We start from the raw sequence: 22,895 nt of genomic DNA, 5'->3' as shown, positions 1-22,895 counted from the left end.
TTAACGTTTTTTCGACTTTTTAATCTTATTGTGAATCGTATTTTCTAAACCATTTTTTTAAGTTACAACTAAACACAGTGTACACGTTGAACTTTAGCTTAAAAGTCATAATGGGTTTTTTGTTAACTTTTAACGTTTTATAACTTTTAACTTTTTTTGGATATTTTTAAGCTTATTTTAGACAGTATTTTTCAAACCGTTAGTTTTGAGTTAATTTTATATTAATAAATTTTTTTTTATTATTTAATTTTATATTATTAAATATAGCTTACCCATTTACTTTTAAGTTACAATTTAACTTACTGTAACCTTTGTATTATTACTTAAAAGTTATATTAGCTTTTCGTTAGCCCTATTATAACTTTTAATTTTTTTGGATTTATTTAAACTTATTTTAAACCGTATTTTCCGTACCTTTTTCTTAAAATACTTTTAAGTTGAAGTTGAACTTACTGAAAACGTTGAACTGTAACTTGAAAGTAATATCAATACTCTACTACAACTTATTAGTTGATTTTGAATTTTATGTACTGGGATTGAAGCTTAGAAGTAGTGACGCAGATTTTGAATAACTTTTTGGATAATTCTTTAGTAAAATACAATTTTTTTGATTATATAACATAACTTTCTTGGGATTTTTTTGTTATAAAAAAACTCAATTATAACCCACAAAAAAATTAGAATTATATATATAGCTTACAATTATTATTTTTAATTTTTTCTAAAATTGTTTTGTTTTTAATGATTTGTACCCCTTTTAAATAGAAATTACTATACTTATATTATAACGAACTTCGAATTCAGTTTATGTTTCTACATGCTAAAATTTATGTTAACTTTTCAAAACGTTTGTCAAAGCGATTTCAAGTTTTAGCAATTTATTCTTTTTCATCAACTAAATTTGTTTTTCTTGTTTTAAACTGTTTATTTCGAATTATTGTGGGAATTTTAACAATTTTTAATTAAAAAAATTTATGTATTATTTCATATAAAAATGAATTATCATTTTAAGCTTCATGTACAAATAAATCTACAGTGTCTTATTATTTTATAGTATATTTTTTAAAAAAAATTTTCAGGCATCAGGTTGTTTTATTTTCTGAACTTAATGTTATAATAAACCTATAAACTGGCTTCAAATATTGAAATATTATTCTAAAAAGTTGAAAATTTCAGGTGTATTTAATATGATGTACGATCTACTAAAAACATAATTTTTTGTACGATTTCTTACGAGTGTAATAGTTCAACTTAGTACAGATTGATTAATATCAACATTGTTGTCAAAATCATTCCCCACGAAATTTTACAAATGTCTTCATTTCTCAATTATCATTGAAGATCAATAATCTTAATATTTTAATTAATCTTTAATGTTTTTGGAATTAATTTTTTATTTGTATTTAAAACAAACTTTACTAGAAATTAGAAAATTTTAGTTGCTTCGACAGTTGCTCATTAAAAGATACAAAATAAATTTTAAATATTATATGAAGATGCAAAACTCTGGCTGCAAATAAAAATAGTTTTAATATTTCTATACAATACTTGTAAAACTCGGCAATAAAGAAGGAATTGAATTGACTTAGAATTAAAAATTTCACTGAAAAATAATCAAAAAACATATAGAATAAATAATTATCAACATTTTGGTTGGATTGAAGGTAATTTATATTTTGTTAGCTAATAATTAGTTAAGTCATAACCAATTTGAAACTTCACAAATATCCAAAAAGTTAAACTTTAACTATCTTATAGCATTAAGGTAAATTTTTAGCTTGAATATCACTTAAAAAATTAATTTTTTTTTGTTTCGTTCTTTTTATTGAAACCGGATATTTCAGCTAGTTTTAAAAGAAGCGTCGATGGTTAAGCACATAAAATGCAAATCTTTAGAAATATTTAATGAGAATAATACTAGTAAAAGTGAATCTAAAAGTGAAAGAAAGAAGAGCAATTTGATAAAACAGAATACAACACAATTAAATATTTTTAGTTTTAAATCCATCAGCTTACATAAATGTGAAGAAAAATGTGATTGCAATTTTCATTATTCATCTTCAACTGATGACGAAGAAGATTTAAGCCTTAGTTCATGTCTCAAGATATGGTGCATTAAATGTAATATTAAACAAACAAGTATTAAATATTTATGAAAAACTTTAGGTTGTTTTTACCCTCGGAAGGGAAGGCTTCTAAACTCTAGAAGCTTCCATCGGAAGGTGAGGTGAAAAATTAAATAACTGCCCTTCGGAAATTTTTTTAGACTTTAATATAGACGATTTATAGTAAAAGTTCAAAAGGACAATTTTGGCCAATATTATGCTCTCCACACTGTATTAATATCCCACCTTTTGTTGTTGGAGTTTATTATGCGATGTTCAAACCAGCTAATGTATACGAGTTTTTAAAATTATTTATACAGGAGGCTTCAAATAATATGATAATTGTTAAGAGTACAAGTGAAATTTCTTTAAAAATAAGAAATTTTATATGTGACGCTCCAACACGAGATTTTTTAAAGGAAATTAAAGGACACCACGGCTATTTTGCTTGTGAACGTTGCAGTATCAAGGGTGATTATAATTATACGTCCCACTAAATGTGTTTTCCGAATATTTCTAAAATTATGCGAACAGATGATTCATTTCGTAGAAAAATTTATGAAGAACATCACATTAGTATATCACCACTTGAACTTTTGCCCATCGATATGATACACAATTTTCCGTTAGATTATGATTAGATGAACCTAATATGCTTTGGAGTAATGAAAAAATTATTAGTTATTTGGATTAGAAATAGATCGATGAAATCAAGATTTGCAAAATATAAAAAAAATTTTATATGCTATCCAAGCAAAAACTTCTTCTTCTTCTTCTTTAGCTGCCTATCCTTTAGGATGTTAGCGAATCACATTAATCTATCACCGCAATCGTTCAGTTTCTAATATTTCGAAGCCAGGATATTTCTTTTCTACCTATGCCACGTCTACCCTCAATTTTGCCTTGGATAATCAGTTGTAGTATTTCATATTTGTTATTGCGCATAATAGGTCCAAGGTATGCTGATTTACGACACTTGATAATTTGTAGTAACTCGCGTTGAATTTGCAGCCTGTTCAGCACTTCAGTGTTTCGAACCCTGTCGACCCAAGATATTTTTAAAATTCGTCTGTAACACCACATTTCAAACGCCTCGATCTTATTCATATCTGATACTTTCAAAGTCCAAGTCTCCATGCCATATAAAAGTACTGACCAAACGTAACACTTTATTAACCTTAATCTTAGACTAAGATCAAATTCCCTGTTACATAGAACGCTTTTATATCTGCAGAAGGCATCTCTTGCCATTTCTATTCTGCATTTGATTTCTAATGAAGTGTTCCATTTTTCATCTAGCCAATATCCTAGATATTTAAATCGGGTTACTCGCTCTACGTCTAAGCCATTCAGTGTTAGTTTGACCGTATTATCATACGTATTTTTTCTGCTTACTATCATGAACTTTGTTTTAGTAATGTTCATGTTTAGGCCAAATAATTTACTATGGTGGTTGACTTTTTCTAACAGTAACTGAAGATCCTGTAAATTATCAGATAGTAGAGTTGTGTCATCGGCGTATCTTATGTTGTTGATAGTGACACCGTTAACTTTTATACCTTCTTCCATATTAGCTTCCCGAAATATAAATTCAGAATAACAGTTGAAAAGCAGTGGTGACAAAATACACCCCTGTCGAACTCCTCGCTGGATTTCAATTTGTCTTGTTGTTGTATTTTCCATGCGGATTTCAGAAGTTTGGTGCCAGTATAGATTCTGAATACACTGAATATCTTTTTCATCTATGTCCATTGTTTTCAGAATATCGATTAATTTATTATGTTGCACCCTATCGAAAGCTTTCTCGTAGTCAATGAAACATAGGAATACATCTTTCTGTACATCCCTGCAGTTTTGTACTAAAACCTGTATTGAAAAAAGAGCTTCTCTGGTACCCATGCCATCTCTGAAGCCAAATTGCGTGTTGCCCATACATAGTTCCAGTTTTTTGTACAGTCTGCTGTGTATTATTTTCAAAAATATTTTCAATGTGTGGCTCATCAAACTAATTATTCTGTATTCATTGCAAGTTCTGGCATTACTCTTTTTCGGTAAGGTTATAAAACTAGATTTAAGCCAATCTGAAGGATAGATACCTGTATTATATATTTGATTAAATATCCGTTCGAAAATTTCAATATTTTGTTCTTCAATTAATTTTAATACTTCGGCTGGAACTTCATCAGGACCAACAGCTTTATTGTTTTTTAAATTTCTGATGGCGTGCTGGATTTCAACTTTGGTGATCGGTGGACCTGTTAAGTCTTGGTTTGATAAATGTTCTGGAATTGAAGACCTTTCATTGTCAGAAAACAACTCGCGAATGTAGTTTTCCCATATTGTTTTCTTCAGATCGTGATCAGTCACTATTTCGTTTTGATTATCTACCAAAGCAGAATGATTTACTTTACGATGCGCTCCTGTTATTTCTTTAAACTTTTTATGCAAGTTAAAGTCATCGTGTACTCTTTGCAATCTTTCCAGTTCTTCGCACTCTCTAGTGAGCCATTCTTTTTTTGCGGTCCTAATTTTTGCCCTAATTACTTTATGGAGTTCTTTGTATTTTGCGACGTCTCGGTTTTTACATTTACGCCTGCTGCTCATTAACTCAAAAATTTCCTCCGTCATCCATTTTTGCTTTGCAATAAAACGTTTCGGCCCAATTTTATCATTTTTTACCCCATTTAAGATATCTTTTGTCTGCTGCCATAATTCTAGACCATCCATATTTCTATTAGAATTAACAACTTGAAGTTTATTATTAATTTCTGATGCAATTCCCGATTTAATGGATTGGTTTTTAAGCTTATCAAAATCTATGTTATTTTTGTGGGCAGGTTTTCGAGCTTTTGCTAGCTTTATTTTCAATTTTGCTACAAGAAGGTTGTGGTCCGATGGTACGTCAGCCCCCGGCATAGTACTAACTTTCGTGACTGATGTGCTAAACCTCTTGTTAATTAGTATGTAATCTATCTGATTGCGTACCGTGTTTTGATCATTATCTTGAGGTGACACCCATGTATATAACCTTCTCGGTGGTAAATCGAACAAGGTGTTAGTTATTTTCATGCCTCTTTCTTGACAAAACTGAATTAATCTATCTCCTCTCGAATTTCGGGTACCTAGACCAAATGATCCTGTTACATCACAAACTTTATCGTTGCCAACTTTCGCATTGAAGTCTCCCATAATGATGTTTATTTCATGGGGTTTGGTTGATTTTAATAGTTTTTCTATTTCACCATATAATTCTTCTACTTCATCATCTGAGTGATCTATTGATGGGGCATAAATTTGGATAATATTGATTATTAGCGGTTTGGCGTTAATTTTTATTAGCATAGCTCTATCGGAATTAGGAAGAAACGCTATTACCTTATCATCTACGTGTTGAGATAATAATACACCTACTCCTTTTCTATGATTTGGCTCTTTGTTACCTGAGAAAAATACTTTTACATTTTCGGAACAAAATTCGCCTGATCCTTTCCACCAAGTTTCGCTAATACCGAGTATGTCTATCTTACATTTTTTCATTTCGACTATAGTGTTTGCTAATTTCCCTGATTCATATAAACTTCTCACATTCCAATAGAAGCGACTTCTAAACAGTAATATTTCTAATTTAACACTCTTCTAATTATCTAAATTTAACATAATTTAAGTTTGTGTACGCGTTTCTTATTTCAAAGCATGATACTTAATTCAATTTAAAAAAGCCGGAAATAATTAAATTTTGTTTAAATTTTTAAAATTTAGGATACGTGTACAATATACAGTGAAATAAATTTTTTTCAATTTAAAATTTAAAAAATGTATGTATTTATCAAAAATAGTATCTTATTGCAAAGTTTTTTATATGAGGTTAAAGCAAAATTTCGCAAATAGTAGCAGATTCACAATTCAACTTACATTAATTGTATCTTATGAATTGTAAAATATTCCTGGTGGGTTGAATTTTTAAGCTCACCTCTTTCGCGTGAGTTCGAATTCCGTGTGAAAAAGTCGTTCATACGATGTATTTTAAAAGCGTCGAAAGAACGTTTTATAGGTGCATTACTGCAACGTTATTTTTAAGCAGAGAATTGAGGTTTTTCGACAACGTTAGTTACACGCTTAAAAATTTCGTTATAACAACGCTAAATTTACGCGTTCTGCAGATGATTAAAAATATCATTATTACAGCAATAAAACCAAACGTTGTATTACAGTTTTGAAATATCGTCATTATAAAGTTTCACATTTACATATTGTTTGAAGGGTTTTTGAAACCAAATTTTATAGGTTACTTAAATACGTGAACCCACCATAACTTATCAAATCCAGTTAGGAAAACGTTCAATACGAGTTATGAGAACGTATATCTCACCCCATAGAAACTTTTACGTTGATATAACTTGAGTTTAAAAACGGTTTTACAACTTAGTTTTAACCAAAAATTGTTATATGGTTATTTATTATATAAATTCTGATTTCAATTATCGTATTTTTGTTATTATTATTATTTGTATTATTTATTAAACAAAGAAAATGAATGAAACTGAAAACCGTTTTTGCTTAAATATGAAGGTATACCAGGTTTTGATAAAATTAAAAATTACCTTGCAATAAAAATAGTTCTTAGCACTTTTTCAAAAAAATTTTTGAAAAAGGGCTTATTAGTTTCACTCATAGAAAACTGAAATTTTGTACTTACATAGATCTTTACTAGAAAGTTATTTCCATAGAACAAAATTTTTACCTATCTCCCCCCCATCTAGAAGTTATACTCCCCCAAAACCCTAAAAATGCCCTTTTTTAACTATTTGTTGCAATGAAACCATAAGCATTTTTGAAATTTTGCAAACGCAGAAACGCAGCGGCTTGCTTTCCCAAGCGCGGCATACTATAGTTAAACTTTAGAAAAACAAAATGGCCGTTCAAATTTACCGTTATCTAAAGTCTTTTTTTTCCAAATTTTTGATGTCGTTTTTCTTCTAGACCCCAGCCTGTAGAAGCTTAAAATTTTAGGGGCTTTTAGACATTTACAAATAATTCATTTTGTCAGAAGAAAATTTTTTTCCATCTCCACCCTCTCTCAAGTTATCTCCTCTTGAAATTTGTAAAATTTGAATGTTTGACACCTTATATTTCAGAAACCGCATGCTTTTTCAAATTTCTATAAACGCAAGAAGCTAACGGTAAATTCCATGACATTAAAAAATATAATTATTTTTCTTAACTCACATAATAAACCCTTAAAATCGAGCATTATGTTAACCCCTCTTTATATTAATTTTTGCTTTATTTCAAACACTGCATGTATGCATCATCCTAAATATATGCAATCCTAGAAATAGTTTTGTATATGAATGAAATAGACTGTATTTAAAAGTAGATTTTTCACTTGTTGAAGGGAAAAGTGCTACAATACAAACCATTGCTTTGACCCAAATTTATTTATTTTAAACATTAGTTAATCTCAATTAAATTTCTAGGGAAATTTGTATACCTGTGCTTCGGTCGGGCCTTTGTGACGCCTTTGGAGATCTCACGTCCTCTAGTGGACATAATACTGAGATTCGACAGGGGCCTGGAATAGTGCTGATGTAACTGGTTCACGAATCACAAAAGATCTTATGGGGCGAAGTGAGAAGGGCCACGAGAATCTCTGTATCCCCTTGAAAAAAAAAAACCGCCACCACCTGAATTGTAAGTTGATTATATTATATATATGTTATTTATTTAAAAAACTTTGCTGTTCCTGTAACTCATGATCTATTGGATACATTAATTTGAAAACTTTCAATACAAAACTTCGGTAATATGCAAGTTATAAAAAATAAACAAGTTTTCTAGAACAGCAACTTAGGATTGAGTTCGGGAACATAAAGGTATTTAAAATCAGAGATCTTGCCAAACAAAAGGAGGCTTGTGTCAACCTTATAACAACAAGTTTCATTATCGTCAGACAAAATACATATATTTACAAATGATATCATGAAAAAATAATTTTTTTTTGTAGTAATTCACATAACATGTAATTACACATGAAATACTAAATAAAAATTTTTTTATTTTATAGAAATTCAAAGTCTGTTTGATTTAAACCAGTCTCGGTCTTTAAAAATCAGTTTAAGTAATTAGATGGATTTTGAATAAATTTCTAAGTTTTGCTGAGATAGCTTATAATAGAATATTAGTGCTACATATTATGAAGAGAATCGTGAGCGATTCAGAAAACTGAAGCGAGTCCGTTACTTACAAAATCGCGAAAACATAAGAGAACAGCGGTAAAATAATTCAAAATAAACTTTTAATTCAATAAAATATAAGGGTTAATCTTATGGCAAATAAAGTTTATTCAATAAATATAAGTACGTATTTCTTTACTTCACCGTATTCTCTCATTAAATATCAATTGCTTCGTACTCTTGCTGAATAACGAGTATTTCGAGTTCAACAATTTGACTGTAATAACCAAACTGTTTAAAATTAAAAATTAAATAATAAAACAAAAAATAAAACAAAAAATTAAAAGGTAAACTTGGTTAAAATTGTAAGATAATTAAAAGCATTACAAATATTAAAGCATGAATATAAATTACAAATGAAAGTCGAGTTTAAAATGTCATGAAATTTTCATCTTTTCAGCCAAAGCATGAGTGTATTTAAGAGTAAAAACAGAAATACAACTACCTAAAAATGGTTTTTTGCTCACTTCTATAAACTTTCTTTGTTCTACATATTTCTAGCAGTTCTTTAGTATTTTAAATTAAAGAACTCTTTTTAACGAGTTTACATGAATTTTAAACAATTTGCCGCGTGTTTTTTAAATATTTGGCGCGTTTGAGCTAGGATCAATCTATGATCAATTTTACCATACGATAGAATATTTAAAAAATTAACGAAATTTACATTTAAAGATAGGTATTTGGTTTTGGAGTTATTTTAAGAAAAAATTTACAAAATATTTAATTCGATGTTACTTTCAAAAGCTTTCAGCACAAATCAACGCCATTCTTTTATCTTTAAATTGCATATTCAAATTGCAAACTTTATAAACTTATTTAAATATGCAGGAATCTAATAAAATTATAAATTAGATTTCCAATTAAGTTCTCCATTTTTGAGTCTTGAACAATTTTCTTGAACAGTTTGTTAGTTAGTTTCGCCGACAAGCAAAGCTTTCATATTTTATTTAACAAAATAATGATTTTTGTTAAATTTGTACCAAAAATATAAAATTGATTGCCAATAATAATAGATAAATAGCTGTAAAATCAACCTTAAGTGAGTGGACTGCTGATTTGAGGGATCTTATCTTTAGGAAAATGTGTTTACAGTGTAGCATAAAATTTGAAAAAAATACCACAAATGCTTTACCACATAATATATTGTTTTAGTGTTCGCGCAAAAATTTGTAGTAACACTAAAACAAATCTCATATAAACCAAAATTTGATAATTTTATAATTACATTTAATATTTTTTGCAAAATTGCAGATTATTACGCTTTCATGAAAACAGTACAAAAAAATACAATTACTTGCAAAAGTTAAGCAGAAGAATGATAATGTTATGAGTAATTGTATTTAGTATTTTTTGTGCATGTAGAAAATTTGACAAACAGGAGATTTCCTCAGCCTCAGAGCGAAAAAGCACGAGCTCATAAAAAACTGTCATATTGGCAACTTAAGTACATTACAAATCTGGAACTTAATCAAATTTACAAAATATTAATTAAGAAGTCAGAATTTGTAGACACAAAACTTTTGTTTTAAAAACCAATTTTGAAAGGTTCTTCTGTCGTAAGTAATTTTGGAGAAGTGCTTTACACAAATCAAGATAATTTTAAACCAAGTGAGGTAAACAACAATTTAACTAGTAAACATGAAAAAATTTTACTAGAAGAAGGTAAAACTTTTATCATTAAAAAAATATATAACATTGAAAATTTTATCGATACTCAATTTTAAAATTTTAGTGCTAAATGAAATAAAACAATTACGCGAGGACTTAGACGTCCAAAACCAAAATTTTGAAAAGCATGTGGCAGATATTAAGGTATAGTATTGATATGCTTTTAACAGCTAAAAATAATTCGGAAGACAGTTTCGATTTAAATTTAGATGTAATATATATGAGTTTTCCGTTACATACAAAGGATGATCTTGAAATCCTAGAAAATAAATTGCGTACTGAATTACAATTTAAAAATAATTTAGCAATATTATTAATTAGTCCAGTCAATATAAAATAGATAAATAAATATTAAAGCGTTTTCTACTCAACAGATCTTACAACTATCAAATTTAGGAGGATTGGACCAAAAATTTTACGAATACAACTTTAGTGCCTACAGGGAAGTATTGGCAGTAACAATTGAAGCAGCTAGACGTCGTCAAAAAAGTTTTTCAGATTTTGATGGGTCTAAGTTTTTTAAGGAGTATATTAAGCAAGCTAAATTCAGATTAAAAAGGTAATAAGATTTTAAGTTATTTCACTTAATTTTTGATTCTTATTTATTATTTTAAAAATTGAAATGAAAACTCTTTAAAATATAAAGCTTTTAATATTTTAAGGTTTGTTTAATTTAATGACAAACGTAATAATGCACTTTATTTAAATTTTCAGCGTTTCTTCAACACCAGAGAAACCAGTACCATTAAAGTTAATTGTAACAGCATACACTTCAACAGATCTAACTACAACTGCAGCCTTAAAGACATAATCAATAGAAGCGACTTCTAAACAGTAATATTTCTAATTTAACACTCTTCTAATTATCTAAATTTAACATAATTTAAGTTTGTGTACGCGTTTCTTATTTCAAAGCATGATACTTAATTCAATTTAAAAAAGCCGGAAATAATTAAATTTTGTTTAAATTTTTAAAATTTAGGATACGTGTACAATATACAGTGAAATAAATTTTTTTCAATTTAAAATTTAAAAAATGTATGTATTTATCAAAAATAGTATCTTATTGCAAAGTTTTTTATATGAGGTTAAAGCAAAATTTCGCAAATAGTAGCAGATTCACAATTCAACTTACATTAATTGTATCTTATGAATTGTAAAATATTCCTGGTGGGTTGAATTTTTAAGCTCACCTCTTTCGCGTGAGTTCGAATTCCGTGTGAAAAAGTCGTTCATACGATGTATTTTAAAAGCGTCGAAAGAACGTTTTATAGGTGCATTACTGCAACGTTATTTTTAAGCAGAGAATTGAGGTTTTTCGACAACGTTAGTTACACGCTTAAAAATTTCGTTATAACAACGCTAAATTTACGCGTTCTGCAGATGATTAAAAATATCATTATTACAGCAATAAAACCAAACGTTGTATTACAGTTTTGAAATATCGTCATTATAAAGTTTCACATTTACATATTGTTTGAAGGGTTTTTGAAACCAAATTTTATAGGTTACTTAAATACGTGAACCCACCATAACTTATCAAATCCAGTTAGGAAAACGTTCAATACGAGTTATGAGAACGTATATCTCACCCCATAGAAACTTTTACGTTGATATAACTTGAGTTTAAAAACGGTTTTACAACTTAGTTTTAACCAAAAATTGTTATATGGTTATTTATTATATAAATTCTGATTTCAATTATCGTATTTTTGTTATTATTATTATTTGTATTATTTATTAAACAAAGAAAATGAATGAAACTGAAAACCGTTTTTGCTTAAATATGAAGGTATACCAGGTTTTGATAAAATTAAAAATTACCTTGCAATAAAAATAGTTTTTAGCACTTTTTCAAAAAAATTTTTGAAAAAGGGCTTATTAGTTTCACTCATAGAAAACTGAAATTTTGTACTTACATAGATCTTTACTAGAAAGTTATTTCCATAGAACAAAATTTTTACCTATCTCCCCCCCATCTAGAAGTTATACTCCCCCAAAACCCTAAAAATGCCCTTTTTTAACTATTTGTTGCAATGAAACCATAAGCATTTTTGAAATTTTGCAAACGCAGAAACGCAGCGGCTTGCTTTCCCAAGCGCGGCATACTATAGTTAAACTTTAGAAAAACAAAATGGCCGTTCAAATTTACCGTTATCTAAAGTCTTTTTTTTCCAAATTTTTGATGTCGTTTTTCTTCTAGACCCCAGCCTGTAGAAGCTTAAAATTTTAGGGGCTTTTAGACATTTACAAATAATTCATTTTGTCAGAAGAAAATTTTTTTCCATCTCCACCCTCTCTCAAGTTATCTCCTCTTGAAATTTGTAAAATTTGAATGTTTGACACCTTATATTTCAGAAACCGCATGCTTTTTCAAATTTCTATAAACGCAAGAAGCTAACGGTAAATTCCATGACATTAAAAAATATAATTATTTTTCTTAACTCACATAATAAACCCTTAAAATCGAGCATTATGTTAACCCCTCTTTATATTAATTTTTGCTTTATTTCAAACACTGCATGTATGCATCATCCTAAATATATGCAATCCTAGAAATAGTTTTGTATATGAATGAAATAGACTGTATTTAAAAGTAGATTTTTCACTTGTTGAAGGGAAAAGTGCTACAATACAAACCATTGCTTTGACCCAAATTTATTTATTTTAAACATTAGTTAATCTCAATTAAATTTCTAGGGAAATTTGTATACCTGTGCTTCGGTCGGGCCTTTGTGACGCCTTTGGAGATCTCACGTCCTCTAGTGGACATAATACTGAGATTCGACAGGGGCCTGGAATAGTGCTGATGTAACTGGTTCACGAATCACAAAAGATCTTATGGGGCGAAGTGAGAAGGGCCACGAGAATCTCTGTATCCCCTTGAAAAAAAAAAACCGCCACCACCTGAATTGTAAGTTGATTATATTATATATATGTTATTTATTTAAAAAACTTTGCTGTTCCTGTAACTCATGATCTATTGGATACATTAATTTGAAAACTTTCAATACAAAACTTCGGTAATATGCAAGTTATAAAAAATAAACAAGTTTGCTAGAACAGCAACTTAGGATTGAGTTCGGGAACATAAAGGTATTTAAAATCAGAGATCTTGCCAAACAAAAGAAGGCTTGTGTCAACCTTATAACAACAAGTTTCATTATCGTCAGACAAAATACATATATTTACAAATGATATCATGAAAAAATAATTTTTTTTTGTAGTAATTCACATAACATGTAATTACACATGAAATACTAAATAAAAATTTTTTTATTTTATAGAAATTCAAAGTCTGTTTGATTTAAACCAGTCTCAGTCTTTAAAAATCAGTTTAAGTAATTAGATGGATTTTGAATAAATTTCTAAGTTTTGCTGAGAGCTTATAATAGAATATTAGTGCTACATATTATGAAGAGAATCGTGAGCGATTCAGAAAACTGAAGCGAGTCCGTTACTTACAAAATCGCGAAAACATAAGAGAACAGCGGTAAAATAATTCAAAATAAACTTTTAATTCAATAAAATATAAGGGTTAATCTTATGGCAAATAAAGTTTATTCAATAAATATAAGTACGTATTTCTTTACTTCACCGTATTCTCTCATTAAATATCAATTGCTTCGTACTCTTGCTGAATAACGAGTATTTCGAGTTCAACAATTTGACTGTAATAACCAAACTGTTTAAAATTAAAAATTAAATAATAAAACAAAAAATAAAACAAAAAATTAAAAGGTAAACTTGGTTAAAATTGTAAGATAATTAAAAGCATTACAAATATTAAAGCATGAATATAAATTACAAATGAAAGTCGAGTTTAAAATGTCATGAAATTTTCATCTTTTCAGCCAAAGCATGAGTGTATTTAAGAGTAAAAACAGAAATACAACTACCTAAAAATGGTTTTTTGCTCACTTCTATAAACTTTCTTTGTTCTACATATTTCTAGCAGTTCTTTAGTATTTTAAATTAAAGAACTCTTTTTAACGAGTTTACATGAATTTTAAACAATTTGCCGCGTGTTTTTTAAATATTTGGCGCGTTTGAGCTAGGATCAATCTATGATCAATTTTACCATACGATAGAATATTTAAAAAATTAACGAAATTTACATTTAAAGATAGGTATTTGGTTTTGGAGTTATTTTAAGAAAAAATTTACAAAATATTTAATTCGATGTTACTTTCAAAAGCTTTCAGCACAAATCAACGCCATTCTTTTATCTTTAAATTGCATATTCAAATTGCAAACTTTATAAACTTATTTAAATATGCAGGAATCTAATAAAATTATAAATTAGATTTCCAATTAAGTTCTCCATTTTTGAGTCTTGAACAATTTTCTTGAACAGTTTGTTAGTTAGTTTCGCCGACAAGCAAAGCTTTCATATTTTATTTAACAAAATAATGATTTTTGTTAAATTTGTACCAAAAATATAAAATTGATTGCCAATAATAATAGATAAATAGCTGTAAAATCAACCTTAAGTGAGTGGACTGCTGATTTGAGGGATCTTATCTTTAGGAAAATGTGTTTACAGTGTAGCATAAAATTTGAAAAAAATACCACAAATGCTTTACCACATAATATATTGTTTTAGTGTTCGCGCAAAAATTTGTAGTAACACTAAAACAAATCTCATATAAACCAAAATTTGATAATTTTATAATTACATTTAATATTTTTTGCAAAATTGCAGATTATTACGCTTTCATGAAAACAGTACAAAAAAATACAATTACTTGCAAAAGTTAAGCAGAAGAATGATAATGTTATGAGTAATTGTATTTAGTATTTTTTGTGCATGTAGAAAATTTGACAAACAGGAGATTTCCTCAGCCTCAGAGCGAAAAAGCACGAGCTCATAAAAAACTGTCATATTGGCAACTTAAGTACATTACAAATCTGGAACTTAATCAAATTTACAAAATATTAATTAAGAAGTCTTAAATCGATTGTATCAATGATCTATAGCTTTAGCGTTTAAAAACAAAAAATTTTAAAGCTTCTTTCAAAGCAAGGGAAGAGCGAACCAGTGTAATATTTTGGCAATGTCAAAAACCAAAGGTCAATTGACAAATTATCAGCCATAATTCTGAAAAACGAAATACGCTTAGAATTGAAAATTGCGAATTGCAAATTCATACGTTTAGAAATGCAAATTGTAAAACGAACTTTTACTCAGCTAATCAACGTGTAATAAATGCAAAATCAATAAAACTTCATAGGTAATGTACGAAATTAAAACTAAATTTTTTCAAAGGAGTTATTGTAAGGTAATACAGCGAGTGTAAAGTAGAAGAATAGGGTATACAGAAAGGATCTAGCTTTACAAATAACTACTAAATAAAGTGAAAGTCACAAAGAATACTCAATAATTTCACACAAACAATAAAAAAATGTTTTCATGTTTTCGTAATTTTTTCTGATTGCAAAATTTCGGAAAGTAATTTCTACTTGTTGATGGATATATACATGGCATTACCCAAAATTTTGTTCGTAATATATAGATTAAATAGAGACTCTCTACATAAAAACACAAATCTTAATATAGTGGTTAGCTTTAACACAAACAAAAAGTCACAGTATAGACAATTTTGAAAAAAAAATTTGTTTTAGGCACACATTACAAAAATTCGAATATGTGCATATGCCTAAAACTTATTTTGAAATACTTATTTGCGCAATTATTTTTTGATGAAAAAAAAATATAGAGAAAATATATTTCTGCTCTTACAAACAGCTCTTAATAATGTCAGCCAAATACCAACCAAATTTCTATAAAAAAATCTGATGTGGTCAGCACATGTATACTGTCACTTAGTAAAGATTCATTTTGTGCTGTCGGAATCTTACGAAACATTTCGGTTATCTTTCGTCAGTAACTTCTGATGATAACCAGAACTCATATACTAAATTTCAAGAGATTCCATCAATTCGCTCCGTAGATATAGTAGAAAATGTCATGACCTTCCCAAAAAATTTATAGATTCCTTGTTCTAAAACCTCGAATTAAAATATTAAATTTCAATGAAATCAGTTGATGATTTCTCTTTATATACGCAAAAAAGTATATTTTTGGCCCGTAGTAAACCCTTTGTTGCTGACACCTGATTTCTTCCAAAAGTTAAGACGTTCGCGCACAGTCGCGCTTATATATGAAATTTTAAGTAAATCGGTCGAATATTTTTTTCAAAATGATCCAAATTATGAAACAGGTCCATCAAAAAGTCCAGTTACCGAGGCCTGATATATCTCAAAAGTTGATCAATCCTTATCATAGTCAAAATAAATTTGCATATAAAACTTCATAAAAATCGGTTCAGTCCAACTTGAGATACACGCGTACATACACAGGTCGACAGACCGAAAGGTTACTAGAAATGGAAAATTGAAGTTGCTTGTCAAATAGGAGATGTCATTTTATAGAGATGAGTAATATAGAAATTTTTGTCTATAAAAAAATTTAAAAAATGCTACTGCCAAACAACATTGTTCTTTAAATAGAGATAAGCGTTTTATGCGGATGTCTTTATATAAAGATTACACTAAGTCCTGAAAATTGAAAAGCGATTGCTGCATTGTTTCTGATAGCTGTCATACAACCCGAAAAGCTAATATTAAATCGAAGTTTTTGCGGAATGGCTCCGCAGGTTTGCGAAGCTGACATGCAATACTAAAAGCTATCGTTAAATGATTGAAAAAATTGAATTAAATAATTGACGTGTTCGGTATCTGCCACACGAACCTAAAAGCTAATATTAAATATTTTAAATTCTAGTTTTTATAGTGAGATTGTTATAGATGTCACTCTTAATGTAATGTAACTTTAAGTATCGCAATGATAATAACAGCTCATGATGTTTATGTTTATAACAGAACTTAACAATAACATTTGAAAAATCTAAAATTCTTTAAATTTTTCATATACTCGTACTAACTTTTTATTTGTCTATGTTTCTCAATGAATGGGGCTTCAAATTTGGAATTTTCGAACACAGTCTAGTTTTGTTATTTTTATTGATAACTCAGGATTTTGGACAGGTAAAACCAGTTTTGTAATATGAGAATATTTTTTATTAAATTTACTTGTGAAAATTTTATTTTTAAACTCCAACAATAAATGCCTAGCAAGCAAATTTATACATTCATTAATTTTATAGCCTTTCCACTGGTTTGAGGAGCAAAAACATTCGCTTTTGGTAAGAGTCCACTAAAATCCAAACGAAATCTAAGTGCGTTTGATACAGGACGTCTTGCTAGTCTGCATTTAATATCAGAGGGATGGTAGTAGCGCAACCTGGCTTACAATAAAACAATATGAAGTGTTCAATAATTCAAATACAAATGTGGCAGTAAAAACATTTGTATTTGAAATAAAAATACGGCAAAAAAAAACATTTAGCGAAATAAATGAACCCGTTTGGCTACAGTTCAAAAGTTACAAGATTTCCCCCTACCCAAGAAGATATCGGAGAAAACATTATAAAAAAATAAATTCTGAAAAACTATACACCAAAACCTCTGAAGGTAGTACGAGAAGGATGTTACATTAAGAAAATAAACCAATAATAGATTCGTGTATAAACGATTTGATAAATAGTTTAAAAATAAAATCTGAAAACTCATGGCGGAATATATAATATTTTTAATTATGATTCGTTAAGACTGTGAATAGATGAGGAAGAATCGCATAGATCAGCTGTTAAAAATACGTTTTTGATGTATGCCTGATTATATCTTGAAAAATGTTTTTAAATTTTCAAATTAAAAGCAAAATCAATAAATGAAAATTATATAGAGTAAAATCTTTATACGAAATAGATAATACGAAGTAAATAGTTTACAAGTAATTAGTTCACGATTCTTTGCGGTTCACGAGTAATCAATTACATAGTTCTATCAGCTCCCATAACATAAAAAAAGGTTGTCAGTTTGAAAACAAACATGTTTATGCATATAAAATTTACATGTCATAGCTTTCTATTATGTGGATTACTTTAAGTTTTTTAAAAATTTCAAATTTTGATACACTCACTTAATTTTATAAATAAATATTGAACAAAAGGTATATACATAAGATTATGTTTAAAATAATATTTTAAAACTTACCTCGAATTTTAAGATGACTATTCGTGTGTACCATTCTACATTTATTTTTAGTTAGTAATATTTAAATAATAAAGTATAAAGAAAATATTTGCTAATAAAATTACTAAGTTTTCAGATTTTTTTTCGAATACTTCGTATACATGTGTTATTCAAATTTCAGTACATATCACATTATTTTTAAAAAACTATATGCAATTTACACATTCTAAATATGAATGTTTAAAAATTATTAAAGCACTACAAAATTATTATACATTAAGAAACTATTGTGAATATAAGTACCATTTATTTATTAATAATATTGTGAATAATATGTACCGCTTATGCATGTTTCAATTTGCACTCTCACATTATTTTATTTTCACAGATTATTTTGTGAGAAATAAGCCTTACTTACAAAATACAAACAACTCGTATATATACATATATATGTGCATGTTTGAGGGTACATATTTTACAAGCGTTCTCCTATTTTGATGACACATATGCAAACTTATATATAATAATTTTATTTTTTGGAAGGTTTATTGATTGAATCCTTAGTCAGTCATATTACTTAAAAATTTTTTAGATTTCTCATTTAATTTCGCTCTATAACACACTTCCTTTTTAAACAGTTTAATCTTATCCAATTAAGTTTCAAAGTCATATAATTCAATTCTCTATTGTCCTGCATGTTACAAAATTAAAAGGCAAACAAAAACAAATAAGTTGTGTGAACTAATTTACAAAATTTTCAACTGATATTTATTTGTATTACATACGTTATGTTTTTACAAAAACTCAACGAAAATATTATATAATTTTACAATAATGTCGATTTTAAATCCGTTCCATTTTATGTGGAGTAGTTTTAAATTAAAAGAAAATGTATTTTTGCTTTCAGTATGTACAACAATAATCATTTATAGTATAGCCAAATACTTTACATATCCAAATTAAATCATTGTATTTTTTATTTGCGCACATTAACATATATGAGAGTATATTACTTAATTGACAAATCATAGAAATTAATTTATGTATATACACATATACATACGCTTATATAAAAGTACCTGTATTAACTTTTTATTGATTATCTCAACTTCTTTGTTTTTTTCGACTTCCAAAAAACGAACAAATTCATTAATATTTCCTAAAAAACGAATAAATTCATTAATGTTTTTCTTATTTGTTTTTTGTTATATAATATACATATATATGTATATGTACTTTTTTTTCTTTTTAAACTAATTCCTTAAAATCTTGGCAAATGAACTTAATTTCAAAAATATTTAAAGCAAATTTCTTATTTTTTATTTCTACTTGAGATTTACATGACAAAACGCTTTCATTTTAAAAATAGTACTAAAACGAGCACGGCATATTAAACTAAAACTAAAAATAAAACAAATGTAAGTTTAACAATATCATAGATTAATAAAGCAAACCGATTTGAACAGAAGTAAAATTATTTATGTATGTGTTAGAATGAATAGGTATTATATAAAAATGTATAAAGGTTATCTCTGTTCAACTTACAAAAAATAGTACTTTTCTTGTAGGTATTTATTGTTAAACCAATTAAATGAGACACAATTTCTATATGCATACCTATAAATATATAGAGTAAGCAGTATGGGTATTTCATTTGCAGAAGGTTTTTTTACATAATATATTATAATACATAACTGTGTATGCAAGGGGGCGTTTTAAGAGCAGTATAATGTACTTATTTATTTAATTATCAACAAAAAAACAGTGGCGTTGTTTGTAAAGAAGAACATCGAAGAACGCGTAAATAAGTTAAAATAGCAGGGGAAAAATTGAAACTTATGTTAGTACATTACATAATATGTAAGGTTCATAATATGTACATACGAGGATATACATATAAATGCTGACTTTGCAGCATTTCGAATAAATACTCTTTGAACAAAGGGCGAACAGAAATTTGAAAAACAAAATTTTACCTCTAAAAAACTTATCTGCTAGAACATTAAAGTTGTCAGACACAATAAAATATCAAATCGAAGGATAAAATAACACGTACGTTAGGAATATTTTTTATATAAATATAGATATATTTTTACAATTTTTTAGGTCTATATAAATGTACCACTAAAGAACCGAGAAAAAATAAAGTTGGGTCAAAACAATGGTTTGTATTGTAGCACTTTTCCCTTCAACAAGTGAAAATTCTGCTTTTAAAATACAGTCTATGAATACCTATCACACTATAAAATTTATTTTCATTCGTATACGAAACTATTTCTCGGATTGCATATATTTAGGATAGATCTTTGAAATAAAGCAAAAATTAATATAAAGAGGGGTTAACATACTGCTCGGTTTTAAGGTTTAATTGTGTGAGTTAAGAAAAATAATTATATTTTTTAATGTCATGGAATTTACCGTTAACTTTTTGCGTTTATAGAAATTTGAAAAAGCTTGCGGTTTCGGATATATAGGGTGTCAAAAATTCAAATTTTACAAATTTCAAGGGGCGATAACTTGAGAGAGGATGAAGATGGAAAAAAATTTTCTTCTAACGAAATGAACTATATGTTAATGTCTAAAAGCCCCTAAATTTTTAAGCTTCTGCAGGGTCTAGAAAAAAAACGACATCAAAAATTTGGAAAAAAAGGACTTTAGATAACGGTAAATTTGAACGGCCATTTTGTTTTTCTAAAATTTAACTATAGTATATCGCGCTAGGGAAAGCAAGCTGTTGCCTTTCTGCGTTTGCAAAATTTCAAAAATGCTTATGGTTTCATTGCAACAAATAGTTAAAAAAGGGCATTTTTAGGGTTTTGGGGGGTATAACTTCTAGAGAGGGGGAGAACCGTAAAAATTTTGTTCTACGGAAGTAAATTTCTAGTAAAGATCTATGTACACACAAAATTTCAGCTTTCTATCTTTAAGGGTGTAGAAGTTGTGTAAACAGTAATTGAAACTAATAGGCACTTTTTTTTTCAAAAAATTTTTGGAACAGTGCTAAAAAGTGGTTATGATTTCAAATATGATCTATTAGATGTCATTTTTTTGTTATAGTTCATTTCCTACCGATTTTTTACTACTAATAACATTAAAAAAATATGTACGATCGTCAACATTTTCTCGATCAATTCGAAGCTTTCGATAACTTCAAACGGCTTCAAGTGTCCTTCGGAAGTAAATTTACATAGCCGACTGGTTATTCCACAAAAAAAATAGTATACAATTTTTCACGTATAGAACACACGTTTTTCGTCAACTTTTTTTAGCAACTGACAAAGCTTTTCAAAGAGTTTTCAAAAATTAAAAAAATCGACACAAATTAGATTAATTAAACTAAAATACATTTTTCTGTACACGAATTTGTTATAAAATAAGCATGTATTATGCTAGAAAGAAACACATTATCCACTGTACATTACACATACGCTGCTTTTTGTTTTTGCTATTACAAAAGTCTTTTAATAAGGAAAAGTTTGTCAAAAATTTATAAAATTCAGCAAGGTGTAACAAGTTTGAACTACATTACATACTATTGAAAAAATTATATAAAAACCTTTGCGTATATACATATTTAAACAAATTATGTTTTCAGAGCCGATTCACGTTGAAGGCCTTTGAAATTAGTAAAAAAAAAACACGTTAATATCAACATAAAATGCGAAATGCACTAAAATTTGTTTTTTTGTACTCAAAAATTTCATTTTATATTTTGATGGTAGTGTTTACAATATAATATTTAGTTTTTTTTAATTATTAAAAAAATTTAAAAAGTTTGTTCAAATTACTTTTTATTGAATAGATGGTAATTCTTACTATGGAAGGGGACCGAGTTGCAGATGTACTTGTTTTCGAGATACAGTCTGTTGAGAAAAGGGTATCGGATTTTTCTTGCATGTAACTAAATATAACCAAATATTTTCGGTCTTAAAAACCATTTGATTTTAGTCATAGTTTTCGAGATTAGGCCGGTCAAAGTCAGAATTTTAGTATTTTTAAAAAATTCGAAAGTATTTTACTAATTATTTAGTAATTAATTAGTATATATTAGAAAATTCGAAATTTCATTTTATTTTTTTTATGCGCTACAAGGAGAGCTAAAAGTATAACATTTTCCTCTATCTCTTATAGTTTTACTAGTAAAACATGTTAAATATGTTTTAAAAACGAAAAATGTATGTATATGTAAATGTATGAACACTTTTGATATGCTTCGAATTTATATGCACTTATTTATCTGCAGAAAAGATTTGGTATTTTCTTTTTTTAAACATGCTGTAGCTGGAAAACGAATATATCCGCACCCCTACCCTTAAAGCTTTTGCGGGAAATTGATCAAAAAATCATCCCTGAAATTATTTGCCTCTTTTTGCGACACACTCTGTAGAGTATTTGCAGTACAAAAAAAAAGATAATTTTTCTATATATGTACGTATTTATATTACAAATTCAATGTGTACACATTTACGAATGAATTATAATATGCATACACATTCATATATGAATTATAATACCATATACATAATAATAATATCGTATACATGCTATTATTGTAATAATAGCTAAATAATAAGCTATAAAATATAAATTGTCAATTGCTTAACTTAAAGAAAAATTAAAAGAATAAAAAAAAGAAAACAAAAACAAAAAAAACCTTTCATATTTCCATGTCTATATGTAATTTTTGCTTAAACATACATTAATCTGTACACTATTTTTAGATATAACCTATACTAAATTCAATATTTACATATACATACGTATTTATTATTTCAGAAATGTGCAAAATACT

At 27.8% G+C, this 22,895-nt stretch overlaps 1 protein-coding gene across 1 annotated transcript in view; it reads right to left on the bottom strand.

The window, feature by feature from the left end:
• The window catches only part of LOC129613701 (homeobox protein orthopedia-like), a gene marked incomplete at its 3' end in the record, with an annotated part of 45,831 nt that extends 26,370 nt beyond the window's left edge, over positions 1–19,461 (bottom strand). The window contains exons 1-2 of the mRNA XM_055527873.1: positions 19,340–19,461; positions 18,125–19,262 (exon numbers count right to left, since the gene is read on the bottom strand). Of these exons, the coding sequence (XP_055383848.1) occupies positions 18,125–18,158 (34 nt within the window). The remainder of the gene's footprint in view (positions 1–18,124; positions 19,263–19,339) is intronic.
• Between the last annotated feature and the right edge of the window lie 3,434 nt (positions 19,462–22,895).

The sequence above is a fragment of the Condylostylus longicornis genome, unplaced genomic scaffold (assembly GCF_029603195.1).
Source record: "Condylostylus longicornis isolate FDR11 unplaced genomic scaffold, ASM2960319v2 ptg000088l, whole genome shotgun sequence".
Classification (NCBI taxonomy): Eukaryota; Metazoa; Arthropoda; class Insecta; order Diptera; family Dolichopodidae; genus Condylostylus; species Condylostylus longicornis.
This window is presented reverse-complemented; position numbering and strand designations above follow the sequence as displayed.